The sequence below is a fragment of the Scylla paramamosain genome, chromosome 40 (genome assembly GCF_035594125.1).
Source record: "Scylla paramamosain isolate STU-SP2022 chromosome 40, ASM3559412v1, whole genome shotgun sequence".
NCBI classification, from domain to species: domain Eukaryota; kingdom Metazoa; phylum Arthropoda; class Malacostraca; order Decapoda; family Portunidae; genus Scylla; species Scylla paramamosain.
Window position 1 is genome coordinate 6,980,250 of NC_087190.1, and position 19,433 is coordinate 6,999,682.

The window sequence follows — 19,433 nt, forward strand, 5'->3', positions numbered from 1 at the left end:
ACTCCTTTCCCAGCCACTTCTCTCCCAGCCACTAATCTGTCAGTCATTCCCAGCTACTCATCCCCTAGTCATTCCCAGCCATTCCTTTCCCAGCCACTTCTCTCCCAGCCACTCCTCCGCCAGCCATTCCCAGACACTGTCCTCCCAGCCGTTACCAGCCATTCCTCTCCCAACCATTACCAGATACTCCTCTCGCAGCCAATTCCAGACACTCCCCTAACAACCATTCCCAGCAACTCCTCTCCCAGCCATTCCTAACCAATGCCCTCACAGTCTCTCCCATCCCCATCTCCCCCAGCCATTTCCACCCACTGCCCTCCCTGCCTCTCAAAGCCACTCCTACCCCGGACACACAAAGGTGATCCTGCCCATCAATTTTCAACCACACCCCTCCCAGCCTCTCCCAGCCATAAAAAGCCATTCACAGCCACTTCTCTCCCAGCCTCTTCTCCCCCACCCATTCCCAGGCTCTCCCAGCCATTCCCAGCCTCTCCTAGCCACTCCCAGCTTCTCTCACAGCTATTCCCAGCCATTCCCCTCTCAGCCATTCCCTGCCACTCCAGATTCAGCTATTCCCAGTCACTCCTCTCCCAGACATTCCCAGCCACACCTCTTTCAGCTATTCCCAGGTACTAATCTCCCAGCCATTTTCAGCCACTCCTTTCCCAGCCATTCCCCGCCACTCCTTTCCCAGTCATTCCAAGCCACTCTTCTCCTAGCTATTTCCAGCCATTCACAGCCACTCCTCTCCCGGTCTATCCCAGCTACTTCTCCCCCAGCCATTCTCAGCCAGTCCCCTCCCAGCCTCTCCTCCCCCAGCCATCCCCAGCCGCTCCATTCCCAGCCACTCCTCTCACAGCCATTCCCAGCCTCTCCCAGTCGCTCCTCTCCCAGCCATTCCTTGTTACTCCTCTTCCAGCCAATGCCAGCCATTCCTCTCACAGCCATTCCCAGCCACTCCTCTCCCAGCCATTGCTAACCACTCCTTTCCCAGACACTTCTAATCCAGCCATTCCCAGCCACTCCCCTCCCTGCCCCTCCCAGCCATTCTTCCCCCAACCATTCCCAGCCTCTCTTAGCCACTCCTCTCCCAACCATTCCCAGCCACTCCTTTCCCAGCCATTCATAGCCAATCACAGCCACTACTTTCCCAGCCATTCCCAGTTACTTATCTCCTTGCCAGTCCTCTCCCATGCAGTCATTCCCAGCAACACATCTCCCAGCCTCTTCGAGCCAATCCCAGCCATTCCCAGCCACTCCTCTCCCAGCCATTCCTCTCCCAGCTATTGCCAGCCATCCCTCTACTAGCCATTCCTCTTTCAGCTATTCGCTGTTACACCTGTCTCAGCTATTCCCAGCATTCCTAGCTGCTCCTCCTCCAGCCATTCCCAGACTCTGCTCCCTCAGCCATTCCCAGCCACTCCTCTCCCAGTCGTTCCCAGCCATTCACAGCCACTCGTCTCAAATCCATTTCCAGCCACTTCTCTCAGAGCCATTCACAGCCATTCCTCTCCCAGTCATTTCCACCCACTCCTCCCACAGCTAGACTCCTCCTAGCCTCTCCCAGCCAATGCCAACCAATACTCTCCCAGCCATTTCCAGCCATTTCTCTCCCAGCCATTCCCAGCCATTCTCAGCCACTCCCCTTCCAGCTAATCCTCTCCTAGCCATTCCCAGCAATTCCCAGTTACTCCCCTCCCAGCCATTCCCAGCCACTCCTCTCCCAGCCATTCCCAGCCGCTTCTCTCCCAGCCACTCCTCTCTCAGCTATTCCCAGCCACTCCTCTCCCAGCTACCCCTCTCCTAGCCACTCCTCTCCCAGCCATTACTAGCTAACCCTCTCCTAGCCACTCCTCTTCCAGTCATTCCCAGCCACTCCTCTCTTAGCTATTCCCAGCCACTCCTCTCCCAGCCATTCAAAGACACTTCTATCCCAGCCATTCTTAGCCACTCGCAGCTACTCCTCTCCCTGCCATTCCCAGCCACCCTTCTCTTAGCCACTCCTCTCCCAGCCATTCCCGGCAACTCTTCTTTCAACCATTCCCAGTTACTCCTCTCCCAGCCATTCTCAGCCTCTCCTCTCATAGCCATTGATAAACACTCCTCGCCCAGTCTCTCCCAGCCACTCCTCCCCCAGCCATTCCAGCCTCTCCCAGCCAATCCCTGCCACTCCTCTCCCAGTTTCTCAAAGGCACTCCAGCTTCTCCCAGCCGAACCCAACCATTCCTCTCTCAATCTCTTCCAGCCATTCCAAGATACACCCCTCCCAGCCACTCTTCTCGCGGCCATTTTCAGCCGCTCCTATCCCAGCTATTCCCAGCTACTCCTCTCCTAGACACTTCTCTCCCAGCTATTCCCAGCCACTCTTCTCACAGCCACTTCTCTCCTAGCTACTCCTCTCCCACCCATTCCCAGCCAATCCCAGCCACTTCTCTCCCAACAGTTCCCAGTCACTCCTCTCCCAGCCATTCCCAGCCACTCTTCTCTCAACCATTTTCAGCCATTCATAACCACTCCTCTCCCAGCCTCTCCCAGCCACCTCTCCCCCAGCCATTCTTAGCCCATCTTCTCCCAGCCATTCCCAATTACTCCTCTCCCAGACGTTCCCAGCCTCTCCTCTCCTAGCCAATCCCAGACAGTCCTCTGCATTTCAATCCCAGCCTCTCCTCTCCCATCGAATCCCAGCCACTCCTATCCTATTCTATGGTAACCTTTCCTACTCCTAACCTACTTGAGTGAGTCCGTTTGGTGATCTTTGTAGTTTACAGGGTGGGACAACGGGTGGGGATGGCAGTTCCCCCCTGGGCAGCTCCTTCACCATACTGTGTGTTTTGTACCCACGCTTCCCTCACGCAATCTTAAAGTTCATCACGAGCACCCAACACATTTGTTGGTAAAGTTGGTCTACTTCCGCATATTCTGGTTACGTTAATTCATATTAAACATTTATCATAATATAATATATATTATTTTTTATGGCGTCCAATAATATTTATTAATATTATATTAAGTATATTCTTAGCAGATAATTTTATTTACTTATTTTTATTTTTTTTAAGTTCTTAAGAGGGATTTGAACGCTTGCGTCCAACACTCAAGGTCCTCGAGACCGTCACTCTGTCCACTGGGCCATGGGAACCTCAACACACCTCAGGGTAAAGAAGATATATTTGAACACAGTATTTCCCTCCCTGTGTTCATGCCGTACCAAAAGTTCAATAAGAATAACTACTGTCGATTTTAATGTAAACATTTACATTCACAACGATAATAAGATAAAATTAAGTATTGTGGACTGTTGTGGGAGTAGCAATCATGGCGTGCAAACAGCAGTAGATGAGATTAAAGAGCTTGTGTGTGGAGCCGCCTGTGGGAACCCTCCCCTGTGTTGCGTGGTGACTGGCACACGTGCTTCACCACTACCACCACCACCACAACACACCACTACACCCTTAAAGCACTCGCTTGTTATTCACGCAGGATTTACCTACCAGCAGAAAGAAAGCTTCCGGCGGGGAGGGAGGGCGGCGGGGGAGGAGTTAAAGAGGAGGGGGTAGGGGGACCAGGGGAGGCCTAGGACGTGTGTGTGCTTTCATTTTTTTTTTTTTTTTCACACGTCAAACAAATATCGTTGTAAGTCACCGCCCAGCAAACCACCCCTTACAAATTCACCATCCTAGCGACAGTCTATGTGTGTGTGTGTGTGTGTGTGTGTGTGTGTGTGTGTGTGTGTGTGCGTGTGTGTGTAGGACAGCTGTCATTGATAATATAAATCATTATAAATACAGCAGCAGTCTGTGACAACCTCACTCATCCCTGCCGTTCTCCTCTTTCTCCTTCCTTTTGTCGCTTTTCATTCTATCTCTCTCTCCTGTACATATCTGAAAAGAGAGAGAGAGAGAGAGAAAGAGAAAGAGAGAGAGAGAGAGAGAGAAATTTCGTTCAGTTTGTGTCCATTCTAAGTATTATTGTTATTCTTATTAATATCATAACTACTAAAATAATAAATGAAAGCAGAATAATAATCATTATCATAAAGTGCATTGTTCTTTTTTATACCTGCAGTACAATCAAGATCCAGCGAGTCTGGTTGGATCTTGCCTACAATAATTCATCAAACACACACACGCCCTCGGCCGCCTCTGGCCCCCCTACTCCCTTCTCTTTAACTCTTTCCCCGCCACATCTTCCTCCCGGTCAGAAGCTTTCACCCTGCCGATAATTAAATCTCATGTGTAGAACAAGTGAGTGGTGGAAGGGCATTCAGCTGCCAAGAGACTGTCACCAACATTTTTTAGGTGACTGTACGAGCTGGCAAGACTCGCTCCTGCGGCGCATTCAGCAGTCATTAGTTCCACCTTGACATAGTGGTGGTGTACCTCGCCCGTATCAGCACCTGGCTCTGTGTGCAGCGCGGGGAAAGGTTGAAGACCGCTGGGATCAAACAAGACGCAAGGTAAACTTCATTAAGATATGATAACCAGGATCATAAGTTTTTTTCTTTTATTTTCTTTCACATTTCAAACTATAAAAGTCTTATTCACGAAAAACTGCTTTTCACAAAGGACTGAATTCTGAAACACTTCCGCTCCGCACCTCCACTACTTTCAAAAGACTCGAGGCAGATGAAGGCACACTGGTTTTTGAGTGTTTATACAGTGCTAGTGACAGATTAACAAGATTTCTACATTATTATTAACAGAAACAGTCTTGAGAAATCGGCTAATCATCTCTGTGGCCTTTAAAAATAGTCATGATGAGAGAGTAGAGTGTTTCTGAATATGGGCGTATTTGGTAAGTTACACGGGTTTTTAAAGATGTAGTTATGGTTCTAGTGATAGATTAACAAGATTTCTACATTATCATTAAGAGAACCCGGCTAATTATTTATGTGGCTTTTAAAAATAGTTGTGTTGAGAGAGCTGAATGCGGGCCAGACACGCACAGCTTAACTACAGCGAGTCAGGAAGGAAAACAAGCTTAAAACCACGAAACAGCTGGGGAAACAAGCACCACGCCCCAAATGTCTCAAAGTAAAGACAGACACATCAGGATTCACGAAAGGAAACTGCATTTCACACAGCCACGGACAGGCAAAGTTAACAAAACTGAGATAGGAAGTAAAACAAGCTTAAAATCATGAAACAGCTGAGGACACAAGCACCACGCCCCAAATGCTTCATGGTAAAGGCAACATTCTCCATTGATAGGCAGAAAAACCGCTCTTCACGCAGACACGCACCTCTAAATTTAAACAAACTTAACTCAGGAAAGAAAACAAGCTTGAAAAAAAAAAAAAAAGGACAGTGAGGAACATAAGCACCACACCTTAAATACTTCAAAATAAATTGAACATTCTCAACTGAGAGACAGAAAAAAAAAATAAATAAATAAATATATAAAAAAAATAATAATAAAAAAAACCCTGCTCTTTACAGACACGTACAAATAAACTTAACTAAGGCGAGTCAGAAAGTAAAACAAGCTTAAAGAATCATATAACAGAGCCGGGGACAGAAGCACCTCACCCAAAATGCTTCAAGACAAAGGCAACATTCTCCCTTGATATACAAACAGCCTCGTCCCAACGATTCATCTAAGGATCTGTTTGTGACGCTAAATTCTCCATAGCTTTGAGTACCCCCTTCAGGACCCGCATGAGACTGGAAAAACTATCCCTCTCCATCTCTGGAACATCTTGGAGAGACAGAAGAACCATATAAACAGCCTGGAGTAAGGGATAGCAAGTCCACACCACCACAGGCACCGCGTTGAGTTGTCTTTTTTTAAGTCTCCCTTCGTCTAGACCTCATTTTTTTCTTTTCTCTAAACTGCGTGTGTTTGAAGGAGAGACTATCCTGTGTGTTCCTGAGGCTGGCGTTGATGTTAGTGGTCATTCTTCTCGATACTGAGACCACTTCCAGCTCAGATTTGGGTCGGTGAAGGACTTGGAAGGTTATATTATGGATTTTTGCTATGAATACCGTGGTTTTTGTTAATGGGAGGGTGGTGTGCGTGCGTGAAAGAGGTGGGTAACTTAGATTTTCTCTTATTTTGGGTTTATCTTCATCGTTTTCTGTCCTTTCACTTCCTTCATTTCCCTTCTTTTCTACTCCATTGTCACTATTCACCTATTTATCAATTCTTCCTTTTTTCCCCTTCCTATCTCCCACTTCCACATCACTCTTGCCTTTCACCTCTTCCGCTCTCTCACACAGTCTATCCATCTCTTCCACCAACACCTCCACCTGTTTCTCCTACTCCACATAATCCATCTCGCTTCTCTCCACTCTCTTCCACTCCTTCCACCCGCCCAGGAAGGAGGTGGAAGAGAGGAGGGCCTCGTGGAGGAGAGAAGTAGGGTGGTAGTGACTCCTGTATCCACTTATCCACCTTCTAAGAACCTGTAATGCATTTTCTGTCTCCTGCGATAGGCGAGTGGATGAGAGGAGAGGTGGATGAGGAAGAATAGGATGTTTTATACTTTCCATACCCTTATTGGAACTCTCAAACGCTATCTTCTTTTTGTGTTTATCGTCCTTTATTTCTGCCTCTTCTGTTTCATCAGCATCGTCTTTTCTTGTTCCTATTTGGGATTGACGTATGATTATGACGATGATAATAATAATAGTAATAATAAAAATAGTAGTAGTAAAAATAATAATAATAATAATAATAATAATAATAATAAATAGTTATTATTATTATTACTATTATTATTATTATTATTAATATTATTATTATTATTTCATCATCATCATTTGCCGTCTTGCTACATGGATACACAAATTACTTTTTTTTCATCTCTCCTGTTAATTTTTAATCTCACAACCTTCTCCCCCTCCTCCTCTTCTGCTTACTACTACTATTACTACTACTACTACTACTACTAGTGTTATACCAATGCCACCACAATACCGGAAAATCCACAGCTTGAAACATACCTTCAGTCATTCCACTTTCTTCTCTTCTTTCTTCAATTTGCACCTCTCCTCCTCCTTCTGCGCCTCCTGCTCTTCCTCCTGTCACAGGAGCAGCAAGGGCATGGTCGATGGTAGTGTAGAGAGCCGTGTGTTGCGCAGTGATCACCTGCGAAGGCACCTTATTGGCCCACGCAAAGAGGCACCGCAGGGAACACTCCAGCTGGAGGAGAAGCAGTGCCAGCCCCACCCAGTGCCTGCAGGAGGGGGTGAAGGTGGTGCTGATCAGAAAGGGATCAAGGACTAACTGCAGAAGGAGGTGGTGTAGGTGGTGGTGTATAAAGGAAGAGATGAAGGGTAACTGCAGGAGGTAGTAACTGGAAAGGGATGGTGTGTTCTGGTGACATCAAGAAACACAGCTGCCCAAACTGAACTACAGACATCTGGAATGACTTAAGTGAAGATGTGGTTATGATGTTGTGCTAATTTGCTGCCAGATGACAATACTCCTTAAGTGCAAAATAGTGAAATGAAAGCATCAAAACATACTCCAGAACTAGGCAAACACAAAACAGGCAAACACAAAACAGGCAAACACAAAACAGGCAAACACAACCAGGCAGACAAAGCAAGGCAAACACAGCAAGGCAAACACAGCAAGGCAAACACAACTAGGGTCATTCTACCATTACGGTCGTTTCGCTCGGAGGTAACTTACGGGTGTACTCTTACCTATATCTCTAGTAGTAGTTAACGTGATGTGATTTTTATCAAGATAATACGAATAGCTAAAGAGGATAATGAGACTATCCAGAACATTCTGTATTCATTGGTGTTCTTCCTATTAATTGTTAAAGAGGACGTTACAGTCGTGCAAACCTTTGTGAGATTATAAGTAAAAATCAAAACATTTTAAATGGAGGTTGTAGATGAAGGCTTAAGCTTTGAAAATAAGTATAGATTGTCATATACCATTTCAGTTTTTCCCACAAAAAATAATAAATTCCGTTATGGTCGTTTCAATAATTTCATTACCGTCATTTCACTGCGATTCCCTTAAAAAATCAAACAAAAATAATGACAATAATCAAGTACCAGAACATAAATGGCTTTTTGGATCACCCTAACATACATACATACATATACATATAATATATATTGTAACACCCACTCAGTGGCGTTAGACAAGGGTATTTCTTCTTGGTATATTATTACGCCAGATTATTGAAACTCGTTGATTCTTGTGTGTGTTTACTTGTCCCATATGGTGAACGTAAGAGTGAATGTGAGGGTGAACGTGAGGGTGAACGGTCCAACTGGAGAAGGACCCTTAATTAATCTCTATGCAATACAAACTTAACATCACAAAGTCCACATGAAGGCATTAGAGCAACACATTGAAATCACTATGCAAACGTGTCAAAAAAAAGAAAAATAAATTAACAAATACATGATAAATAAACTACTAGCTAACAAGCTATGGTGACTATCCTTACGGTGTAAAGACCCTTCTGGGTCACATAAATCTCACATGAATGTTTGATTACCTAACTATGACAATTTACGTTAAAATATCACAAAAAACACAACATATCTGTAACAGTTCTAGGTGTAACGTAAAGTAAATACAACAGGAGAGAGCTAACAAGCAACAAAGTACTACACTTTCCTGATATATTCCTAAACCAATCACAAATATAATAGAGGAACACTCACCAATCTCTGGCGCTCACAGGAAATAAATCCACAGGTTTAAATCCAACAAGGTGTGTGCGGCTGCTATACCACAGACAGACTGCTGGCTTTACCTCCCTCCCTGAGCTACCTTCCGTCGGTTTACCGATCGAGGGATTCATACACAAATGAAACACTCATTAACACTCATTATTCCTAGGTAGTTATCATATGAAACGAGCAAATACTATGAAACAAACAAATATGAAACGAGCAATATACAGAAGTAATTTGTATAGTGACCGCCATCAAACACCATGTGTTCTATATATATAATTATATATATATATATATATATATATATATATATATATATATATATATATATATATATATATATATATATATATATATATATATATATATATATATATATATATATATATATATATATATATATATATATATATATATATATATATATATATATATATATATATATATATATATATATATATATATATATATATATATATATATATATATATATATATATATATATATATATATATATATATATATATATATATATATATATATATATATATATATATATATATATATATATATATATATATATATATATATATATATATATATATATATATATATATATATATATATATATATATATATATATATATATATATATATATATATATATATATATATATATATATATATATATATATATATATATATATATATATATATATATATATATATATATATATATATATATATATATATATATATATATATATATATATATATATATATATATATATATATATATATATATATATATATATATATATATATATATATATATATATATATATATATATATATATATATATATATATATATATATATATATATATATATATATATATATATATATATATATATATATATATATATATATATATATATATATATATATATATATATATATATATATATATATATATATATATATATATATATATATATATATATATATATATATATATATATATATATATATATATATATATATATATATATATATATATATATATATATATATATATATATATATATATATATATATATATATATATATATATATATATATATATATATATATATATATATATATATATATATATATATATATATATATATATATATATATATATATATATATATATATATATATATATATATATATATATATATATATATATATATATATATATATATATATATATATATATATATATATATATATATATATATATATATATATATATATATATATATATATATATATATATATATATATATATATATATATATATATATATATATATATATATATATATATATATATATATATATATATATATATATATATATATATATATATATATATATATATATATATATATATATATATATATATATATATATATATATATATATATATATATATATATATATATATATATATATATATATATATATATATATATATATATATATATATATATATATATATATATATATATATATATATATATATATATATATATATATATATATATATATATATATATATATATATATATATATATATATATATATATATATATATATATATATATATATATATATATATATATATATATATATATATATATATATATATATATATATATATATATATATATATATATATATATATATATATATATATATATATATATATATATATATATATATATATATATATATATATATATATATATATATATATATATATATATATATATATATATATATATATATATATATATATATATATATATATATATATATATATATATATATATATATATATATATATATATATATATATATATATATATATATATATATATATATATATATATATATATATATATATATATATATATATATATATATATATATATATATATATATATATATATATATATATATATATATATATATATATATATATATATATATATATATATATATATATATATATATATATATATATATATATATATATATATATATATATATATAATTCTGTTGTTTGTAAGCTTGATATTATCATCTTTAAGAGGAAGGGTTAACTCATAATGCCCATCCTTCAGCAAATGTACTCCTTCTTCCATCTTACTCACAAACCTTTTATCTTCATATGATAATGGAGTGTCACCTGACTTTACATCACCGAAGTCAAATTCAAACATATCCCTCACATGAGAAGGATTAATCATCTCTGGTTTTAGTAGGAACCACTAAGAAATTAATGCTCTTTTCTTCATTAATTTCTACTTCTTGTGTCACTATTCTGCAGACTACCATTGTATCCTCCAATGGACTTGTATGAGGAGAGATTCTATCAATGATCCCCCAACCTAGCTCTGTCCTACATGCATAGGGATGCTTCTTACTATCACCTGCTATTTGCTCTTCTGCCATAATGGCTTCTGCACAATCAAGAACAATGAGGAGTCCTATGTCAACATTTGGGTCATATTTCATTAGTTTGTCAGAGATCGCCTTCAAGTGGGGTCAGTTACAAGCAGTCTTGGACCTTGGCATCTGACTTTATCTAGCTGAAATGTTTTCTGTTGAATATGCTGAAGGGATTGATATTTCCACTTCTTCATTATAACCTCTTACTTTAAGTCCATGAACTTTATAGAATCAGTGATTTGTTTTCCACTTATTGTGTGAATATTAAGTGACATTGGTGGGCTGCTGACTTCCAATTTATCCAGAGTACTTTCCTTGATGAATGAAGCATCAGACTGCTCATCCAGCAGTCCATGCACTAAAATTTTATTCTCTTCATTATTAACATGATGTAACCATACAGGAACTGTCATGGTGTGCATGTCATGTGTCACTGATTCTGCCAATTTGACCTTATTTGCTACTACTACCGTGGATTTGTTATCACTTTTAGGCTGAGTTGCTTGTTCTGGCACCATTTGGCTCTCAGTTCTCGTCATATCACCATTGTGAAGAGCTGTGGGATGGTATCTCTGACATACTTTACATAATTTCCTTCTTCTACAATTTTTCCCTTTGTGACCCATTTTTTAACACCCTGTACATAACCATCTTTATTTAGCAAATGTGTACCTGGTATTACTATCAAGTTTGGCAAATTCCTTGCAATCATCTAAGTCATGATCCTTTGTACAGTAGTGACAGAACTGTCCTTTCCTTTCCTGCTCCCAGGGATATTGATTGTTGGCTTGTACATTCACTTTACTTTGGAATGAACACATTGGTTTTTCTTCAATTGATATAGCCATGAAAGTTCTGCTCCCTCTATTCTTTGCCATGGTGTTTGATTCCCTTGGTTTCCATTTGGTTGCTTGTTTCAGTTTTGTTCCAGTTATTTACTTCCCTATTTACTGAATCCCAGGAAACAAAGGGATTGCTTGCTCCTTTCGCTTCCTTCTGGATAAATTTACATAACATTTCAAAGGGTGTTTGGTGCTCATCATCACTACTAGGAGTGCTGCTGTTACTGTTAGTGTCAAAATATGTCATCACTTGTTTTCTCCAGTCATGAACCATATGATCAGGGAGTTTTGTTAGTACCTTTCTCTGCTCCCTAGGGTCGTCCAGAAATTACAAGTGAGAAGAGTGTTTTATTGCAGCTAGACAGCACTTCAAAAAATCCAAGAATACTGTTAAGGCCAGACCATTATGCTTAGAGACTGGTGGCCAATTCATTAACTTTCTTGTGTAAGCATCAGCTATGACACTTTTGTTTCCAAATCTCTCCCTAAAAATTTTCTTTGCCTGCCCATAGTCAGCATCAGTTAAGGTACATTAACATTTTAATAGCATCCTTTGTTTCACCAGTTGTATACTTGTTTAAGTAGGCGAGTCTATCAATATTACTAGAAGTTCTAGATTCTACATAAGTTTCAATGTTTATTTGTCTAATATTTTAATTTGTCTAATTTCTTGTATTTGTCTAATCTTTTTAGCTTCACCAGCAGGTCTTCATTAGCTCTTAGGTAATCCATTTTACTGATCGCACACATCATCGTAGGGTCGAGGAAAAGCAGTTCTCTCTCTCTCTCTCTCTCTCTCTCTCTCTCTCTCTCTCTCTCTCTCTCTCTCTCTCTCTCTCTCTCTCTCTCTCTCTCTCTCTCTCTCTCTCTCTCTCTCTCTCTCTCTCTCTCACACACACATTCTCTAACATTTATTGATGAGGTAGGCATGAGTGTAACAAATGCGAACAAGTTCTTAGTCTAAATTTCCTATAAAATAACATTATGTACTGATATGAAACTTTCAACATATTACAGTATTCATTAACAATACATGCAATACACTTGGCAATATGACAATCAATTTTTACTACAAAATTAAAGTATTTACCTCGGTTACCTTCCTGCTCATCTTTCTCTGAGCGCAACTTGGCCGTGAATGACCATTGTTCCCAGATTTGTCCCGAAATTATCGTACACACCCATAAAAATTATCGTATTTTGTGCTAGATTATCATACACCAAGATTCACCTATTTTTTGTCAGTTCTGCAAAATATCACAAAATATACCATTGGAACACTAGACACCAATAAGTTTTTTTTTAGGCATTTGATATAAGTTCTGAGAAGCATTGCATGTTACGAGACGCTATCATATACTCACCATTTTGTAGGTCAATGGCTGAGTCACCGTGAATTTTTGGAGAGTTTGGGTCACTTTCTACACCAGTTGGATATAGCCCTTGGGAAGTGATGCTCCTTATCATGCTTCTGGATGACTGGGATGAGGTGCAGTTACGGTTTCCTTTGCTTGTTACAGATTGTTTTGCTAAAAAAAAATGTCTTTTATTGATTCTGTTTTGAGTTTGTTTCTGTCTTCAGTTCTCATTCTGTTTATGTCCCAAAAACATCTTTTGCAATCTGCATTTACATGGGGCAATGAAAGGTATGCTAGCGCAAAGGCAGACACTCACTTGCACTTAGAGCATCCCTCACTATCCAGAATCAGCCTTATCTCACCCCAAAACAAATCAGGAGCTTTATCTTTTATTTTTCCATTTCCTTCCCCCCACTCATGATGTTTTCTGGGAGATCTTCAAACTCAACCTTCCTCCATTCGTCATCCAGTTACTGCAGTGTGGCATCATCTCCACCAATTATGTGTGGAAGATGAACTGCCTGAGTAACCAGACTAGATTCGTTTACTTCTTTCTTACCCAGGACGTAGGCTGGCTTCAAGATAGACAGTATTGAGAGAACTGGGTCCTCAAAATCAAGTCTCTTCTTGATCTGTTCTGCAGCTGTGACAAGGAAAGATCTGCATCTCTTCTGGAATTCAGTCATTTCGTCTCTATCCTTATACAGATCAAGAGTACTCGTTACTCTTTCAGGCACCGAAGCTCCTAAGTACACCTGTTTCAGCATATTCCATTCACGCTCATTTCTTGGTTCATTATTACCGAGCGGTTGCTTCATCACACTGTCTCTCTTCATGAACATCAACAGTATATCCTTGTACAGACTACAAACTTTAGACTATGACGTGCATTTATCACAACTCTTTCACTTTGAAAATGAAGGTTAAAGTGGGTGAATCTGGGCAACACTGATTCAAGGAAGCAATAATATAGTCTAACAAAAGGACTATGCAATAGTTCATAAGCATTCTTTAGTGCGTGTGAATAGCTTTTACTCTGCTGATTGTGTAAGTCTGTGAAAAAAAGCTGCAGAGCACCCCATTGTTCCAGCATCCTCTTAATCAGAGCACTGTAGGAGAGCCATCTACACACACACACACACACACACACACACACACACACACACACACACGCACGCACACACACACACACACACACACACATATAAAAAGAAAATCCATAATAACACATAGGATAACAACAACAAAGAAACAATAAAACAACAGAAATAAGTAAAAAAACAACATCCCCTTTTAATGATTTGCAGGGAACCACCACCACCACCAGCAGCACCAGCACATACAGCAGGGGTTCTCAAAGTGGTCAATATCGATCGTCAGGGGTTGATGGGACCATCCAAGAGGTCAATGAATAATTAGGGTGTTGAAAGGGAGTCAATGAATAACCAAGGGGGTCAAAAGGGGGTCAATGAATAACCAGGGGATTGAAGGGGGTCAATAAATAATCAGTGGGTCAAAATGGGGTCAATGAATAATTTTTAGGGCGTCAAAATAAGGTCAATGAATAACCAAGGGATCGATGAATATTTACTGCTGGGGTCTAAGGGACCGTTGAAACCTCTGATTAGAAATTCTCAAAAATAATTTGCAAAAATCTGAAGAATACCAGACATAATTATTACTATTATTTTTAATTATAATAATTTCTTCAATTCAAACAATAGGTCAAATTGTCAGTGAATCTTCAGAAATTTCAGCAGTGCTGGCAACACTACCTTCAACCAATCCCTCCCCTTCATTGTTTCTCGCAGCTCTACTGTCTGTACTAGGGTCTGTACACAATGCATTCTTGTCTCTGTCCTGTACTGAGCCAGTGAACGTATCCCCCCACCCCACCCCACACCGCCTATGTCTCTCTCGCTGTCTCGCACACATTAGTTCAGCGCACGCTCAGCTCTCGATAGTGTGGTCCGCGAACTGATTATTGTGACGCATTGAAAACTGTGCGTAACAAGCACAATGGCTGTCGTTGCTGCTAAGAAGAAATGCCGTCAGTGTTCTCAGAAATATTTGAAATATGGATTCATTACTTCATTAACCAATGACACCATGCCATTGTGTCACCTGTTTGAAAAGACTTTCAGTAATGATGCCATGAAGCCTGCAAAGATGAAGCACCACCTTGAAACGGTTCACTGTGATAAGAAAAACAAAGACCTTGACTATTTCAAGACACTGAAAAAAAACTCAAAAGTCGATCAAATATCAAGACTTTTTCAAAGCACCCGTCAGTGGTGATACTGAAGGAGGTTTAAGAGCTTCATATAACATCTCCCTCATGAAAACAAAGAAAGGAAAGGCACACACTATTGGTGAGGGTATCATAATCCCAGCTATTAAAGAAGTTATAGAAAATGTTATGAAGAAAAATTCTCACTCTGTTCTTAAAGATTTGCCATTAAGTAACAGTATAGTGCAAAGAAGAATTGATGAAGTGAGTGACTGTGAATGGCTGGGAATGGATGGGAGAGGACTGGCTGTGAATGGCTGGAAAAGGAGTGGCTGTGAATGGCTGGGAAAGGAGTAGCTGGTAATAGCTGGGAGAGGAGTGGCTTGGAAAGGGGTGGCTAGGAATGGCTGGGCGAGGAGTGAATGGCAATGGCTGGGAGAGGCTGGGATGGGAGTGGCTAGGAATGGTTGGGGGAAAAGTGACTGTGAATGGCAGGGAAAGGAGTGGCTGGGAATGGCTGGAAGAGGAGAGGCTAAAAATGGCTGCGAGAAGAGTGACTGGAAGTGGCTGGGAGAGGAGCCATTCCTCTCCAAGCCATTCCTATAACCACTCCTCTCCCACCCATTCCTAGCCACTCCTCTCCCAGTCATTCCCAGCCAATCCATTCCCAACCAATCCTCCCCCAGCGATTCCCAGACACAGCCCTCACAGCCATTACCAGCCATTCCTCTCTCAACCATTACCAGTTACTCCTCTCCCAGCCAATTCCAGACACTCCCCTAACAGCCATTCCCAGCCACTCCTCTCCCAGTCTCTCCCAGCTACTTCTCCCTCAGCCATTCCCAGCAACTCCTTCCCTAGTCATTCCCAGCCACTCCTTTCCCAGCCACTTCTCTCCCAGCCACTAATCTGTCAGTCATTCCCAGCTACTCATCCCCCAGTCATTCCAGCCATTCCTTTCCCAGCCACTTCTCTCCCAGCCACTCCTCCGCCAGCCATTCCCAGACACTGTCCTCCCAGCCGTTACCAGCCATTCCTCTCCCAACCATTACCAGATACTCCTCTCGCAGCCAATTCCAGACACTCCCCTAACAGCCATTCCCAGCCACTCCTCTCCCAGCCATTCCTAACAAATACCCTCACAGTCTCTCCCATCCCCATCTCCCCCAGCCCATCAATTTTCAACCACACCCCTCCCAGCCTCTCCCAGCCATACAAAGCCATTCACAGCCACTTCTCTCCCAGCCTCTTCTCCCCCACCCATTCCCAGGACCTCCCAGCCATTCCCAGCCTCTCCTAGCCACTCCCAGCTTCTCTCACAGCTATTCCCAGCCATTCCCCTCTCAGCCATTCCCAGCCATTCCAGATTCAGCTATTCCCAGTCACTCCTCTCCCAGACATTCCCAGCCACACCTCTTTCAGCTATTCCCAGGTACTAATCTCCCAGCCATTTTCAGCCACTCCTTTCCCAGCCATTCCCCACCACTCCTTTCCCAGTCATTCCAAGCCACTCTTCTCCCAGCTATTTCCAGCCATTCACATTCCCGTTCTATCCCAGCTACTTCTCCCCCAGCCATTCTCAGCCAGTCCCTTCCCAGCCTCTCCTCCCCCAGCCATCCCCAGCCGCTCCATTCCCAGCCACTCCTCCCACAGCCATTCCCAGCCTCTCCCAGTCGCTCCTCTCCCAGCCATTCCTTGTTACTCCTCTTCCAGCCAATGCCAGCCATTCCTCTCACAGCCATTCCCAGCCACTCCTCTCCCAGCCATTGCTAACCACTCCTCTCCCAGACACTTCTACTCCAGCCATTCCCAGCCACTCCCCTCCCTGCCCCTCCCAGCCATTCTTCCCCCAACCATTCCCAACCTCTCTTAGCCACTCCTCTCCCAACCATTCCCAGCCACTCCTTTCCCAGCCATTCATAGCCAATCCCAGCCACTACTTTCCCAGCCATTCCCAGTTACTTATCTCCCCGGCAGTCCTCTCCTATGCAGTCATTCCCAGCAACACATCTCCCAGCCTCTTCGAGCCAATCCCAGCCATTCCCAGCCACTCCTCTCCCAGCCATTCCTCTCCCAGCTATTGCCAGCCATCCCTCTACTAGCCATTCCTCTTTCAGCTATTCGCTGTTACACCTGTCTCAGCTATTCCCAGCATTCCTAGCTGCTCCTCCTCCAGCCATTCCCAGACTCTGCTCCCTCAGCCATTCCCAGCCACTCCTCTCCCAGTCGTTCCCAGCCATTCACAGCCACTCGTCTCAAATCCATTTCCGGCCACTTCTCTCAGAGCCATTCACAGCCATTCCTCTCCCAGTCATTTCCACCCACTCCTCCCACAGCTAGACCCCTCCTAGCCTCTCCCAGCCAATGCCAACCAATACTCTCCCAGCCATTTCCAGCCATTTCTCTCCCAGCCATTCCCAGCCATTCTCAGCCACTCCCCTTCCAGCTAATCCTCTCCTAGCCATTCCCAGCAATTCCCAGTTACTCCCCTCCCAGCCATTCCCAGCCACTCCTCTCCCAGCCATTCCCAGCCGCTTCTCTCCCAGCCACTCCTCTCTCAGCTATTCCCAGCCACTCCTCTCCCAGCTACCCCTCTCCTAGCCACTCCTCTCCCAGCCATTACTAGCTAACCCTTTCCTAGCCACTCCTCTTCCAGTCATTCTCAGCCACTCCTCTCTCAGCTATTCCCAGCCACTCCTCTCCCAGCCATTCACAGACACTTCTATCCCAGCCATTCTTAGCCACTCGCAGCTACTCCTCTCCCTGCCATTCCCAGCCACCCTTCTCTTAGCCACTCCTCTCCCAGCCATTCCCGGCCACTCTTCTTTCAACCATTCCCAGTTACTCCTCTCCCAGCCATTCTCAGCCTCTCCTCTCATAGCCATTGATAAACACTCCTCGCCCAGTCTCTCCCAGCCACTCCTCCCCCAGCCATTCCAGCCTCTCCCAGCCAATCCCTGCCACTCCTCTCCCAGTTTCTCCCAGGCACTCCAGCTTCTCCCAGCCGAACCCAACCATTCCTCTCTCAATCTCTTCCAGCCATTCCAAGCTACACCCCTCCCAGCCACTCCTCTCGCGGCCATTTTCAGCCGCTCCTATCCCAGCCATTCCCAGCTACTCCTCTCCTAGACACTTCTCTCCCAGCTATTCCCAGCCACTCTTCTCACAGCCACTTCTCTCCTAGCTACTCCTCTCCCACACATTCCCAGCCAATCCCAGCCACTTCTCTCCCAGCAGTTCCCAGTCACTCCTCTCCCAGCCATTCCCAGCCACCCCTCTCTTAACCATTCTCAGCCATTCATAACCACTCCTCTCCCAGCCTCTCCCAGCCACCTCTCCCCCAGCCATTCCTAGCCCATCTTCTCCCAGCCATTCCCAATTACTCCTCTCCCAGCCGTTCCCAGCCTCTCATCTCCTAGTCAATCCCAGACAGTCCTCTGCATTCCAATCCCAGCCTCTCCTCTCCCATCGAATCCCAGCCACTCCCATCCTATTCTATGGTAACCTTTCCTACTCCTAACCTACTTGAGAGAGTCCGTTTGGTGATCTTTGTAGTTTACAGGGTGGGACAACGGGTGGGGATGGCAGTTCCCCCCTGGGCAGCTCCTTCACCATACTGTGTGTTTTGTACCCACCCTTCCCTCACGCTATCTTAAAGTTCATCACGAGCACCCAACACATTTGTTGGTAAACTTGGTCTACTTCCGCATATTCTGGTTACGTTAATTCACATTAAACATTTATCATAATTTTATGGCGTCCAATAATATTTATTAATATTATATTAAGTATATTCTTAGCAGATAATTTTATTTATTTATTTTTATTTTTTTTCTAAGTTCTTAAG

At 41.1% G+C, this 19,433-nt stretch overlaps 3 protein-coding genes across 3 annotated transcripts; 2 read left to right on the plus strand and 1 right to left on the minus strand.

Annotated features, from left to right (window-relative positions):
* Nucleotides 1-261: 261 nt before the first annotated feature.
* Nucleotides 262-1,308, plus strand: LOC135092609 (uncharacterized). The gene is made up of 2 exons (XM_063991214.1): nucleotides 262-629; nucleotides 765-1,308. The coding sequence occupies exons 1-2, from the start codon at nucleotides 262-264 to the stop codon at nucleotides 1,306-1,308; spliced, it is 912 nt and encodes a 303-aa protein (XP_063847284.1).
* Nucleotides 1,309-5,566: 4,258 nt separating this feature from the next.
* On the minus strand, nucleotides 5,567-10,954 carry LOC135092610 (uncharacterized). The gene is made up of 4 exons (XM_063991215.1): nucleotides 10,855-10,954; nucleotides 8,637-8,745; nucleotides 6,945-7,177; nucleotides 5,567-6,586 (listed from the first exon to the last, which is right to left on the minus strand). The coding sequence occupies exons 1-4, from the start codon at nucleotides 10,952-10,954 to the stop codon at nucleotides 6,258-6,260; spliced, it is 771 nt and encodes a 256-aa protein (XP_063847285.1). The 3' UTR covers nucleotides 5,567-6,257.
* A 5,035-nt stretch (nucleotides 10,955-15,989) lies between these two features.
* LOC135092611 (uncharacterized) lies at nucleotides 15,990-17,688 on the plus strand. Its single transcript, XM_063991216.1, has 4 exons — nucleotides 15,990-16,064; nucleotides 16,218-16,497; nucleotides 16,757-17,018; nucleotides 17,145-17,688. The coding sequence occupies exons 1-4, from the start codon at nucleotides 15,990-15,992 to the stop codon at nucleotides 17,686-17,688; spliced, it is 1,161 nt and encodes a 386-aa protein (XP_063847286.1).
* Nucleotides 17,689-19,433: the final 1,745 nt, after the last annotated feature.

What these genes read in the sequence shown, in the direction of transcription:
- LOC135092610 (XM_063991215.1), bottom strand. Translation starts at nt 10,954, where the DNA reads ATGATTAATCCTTCTCATGTGAGGGATATGTTTGAATTTGACTTCGGT. An exon ending in TGAAGATAAAAGGTTTGTGA is followed by an intron (nt 8,746 to 10,854) that starts GTAAGATGGAAG and finishes AACCGACGGAAG; the next exon opens with GTAGCTCAGGGAGGGAGGTA. An exon ending in CCTGTGAGCGCCAGAGATTG is followed by an intron (nt 7,178 to 8,636) that starts GTGAGTGTTCCT and finishes CCCCTCCTGCAG; the next exon opens with GCACTGGGTGGGGCTGGCAC.
- LOC135092611 (XM_063991216.1), top strand. Translation starts at nt 15,990, where the DNA reads ATGGCTGGGCGAGGAGTGAATGGCAATGGCTGGGAGAGGCTGGGATGG. An exon ending in TCTCTCCCAGCCACTAATCT is followed by an intron (nt 16,498 to 16,756) that starts GTCAGTCATTCC and finishes CATCTCCCCCAG; the next exon opens with CCCATCAATTTTCAACCACA. An exon ending in CCTCTTTCAGCTATTCCCAG is followed by an intron (nt 17,019 to 17,144) that starts GTACTAATCTCC and finishes GTTCTATCCCAG; the next exon opens with CTACTTCTCCCCCAGCCATT.
- LOC135092609 (XM_063991214.1), top strand. Translation starts at nt 262, where the DNA reads ATGCCCTCACAGTCTCTCCCATCCCCATCTCCCCCAGCCATTTCCACC. An exon ending in CCTCTTTCAGCTATTCCCAG is followed by an intron (nt 630 to 764) that starts GTACTAATCTCC and finishes GGTCTATCCCAG; the next exon opens with CTACTTCTCCCCCAGCCATT.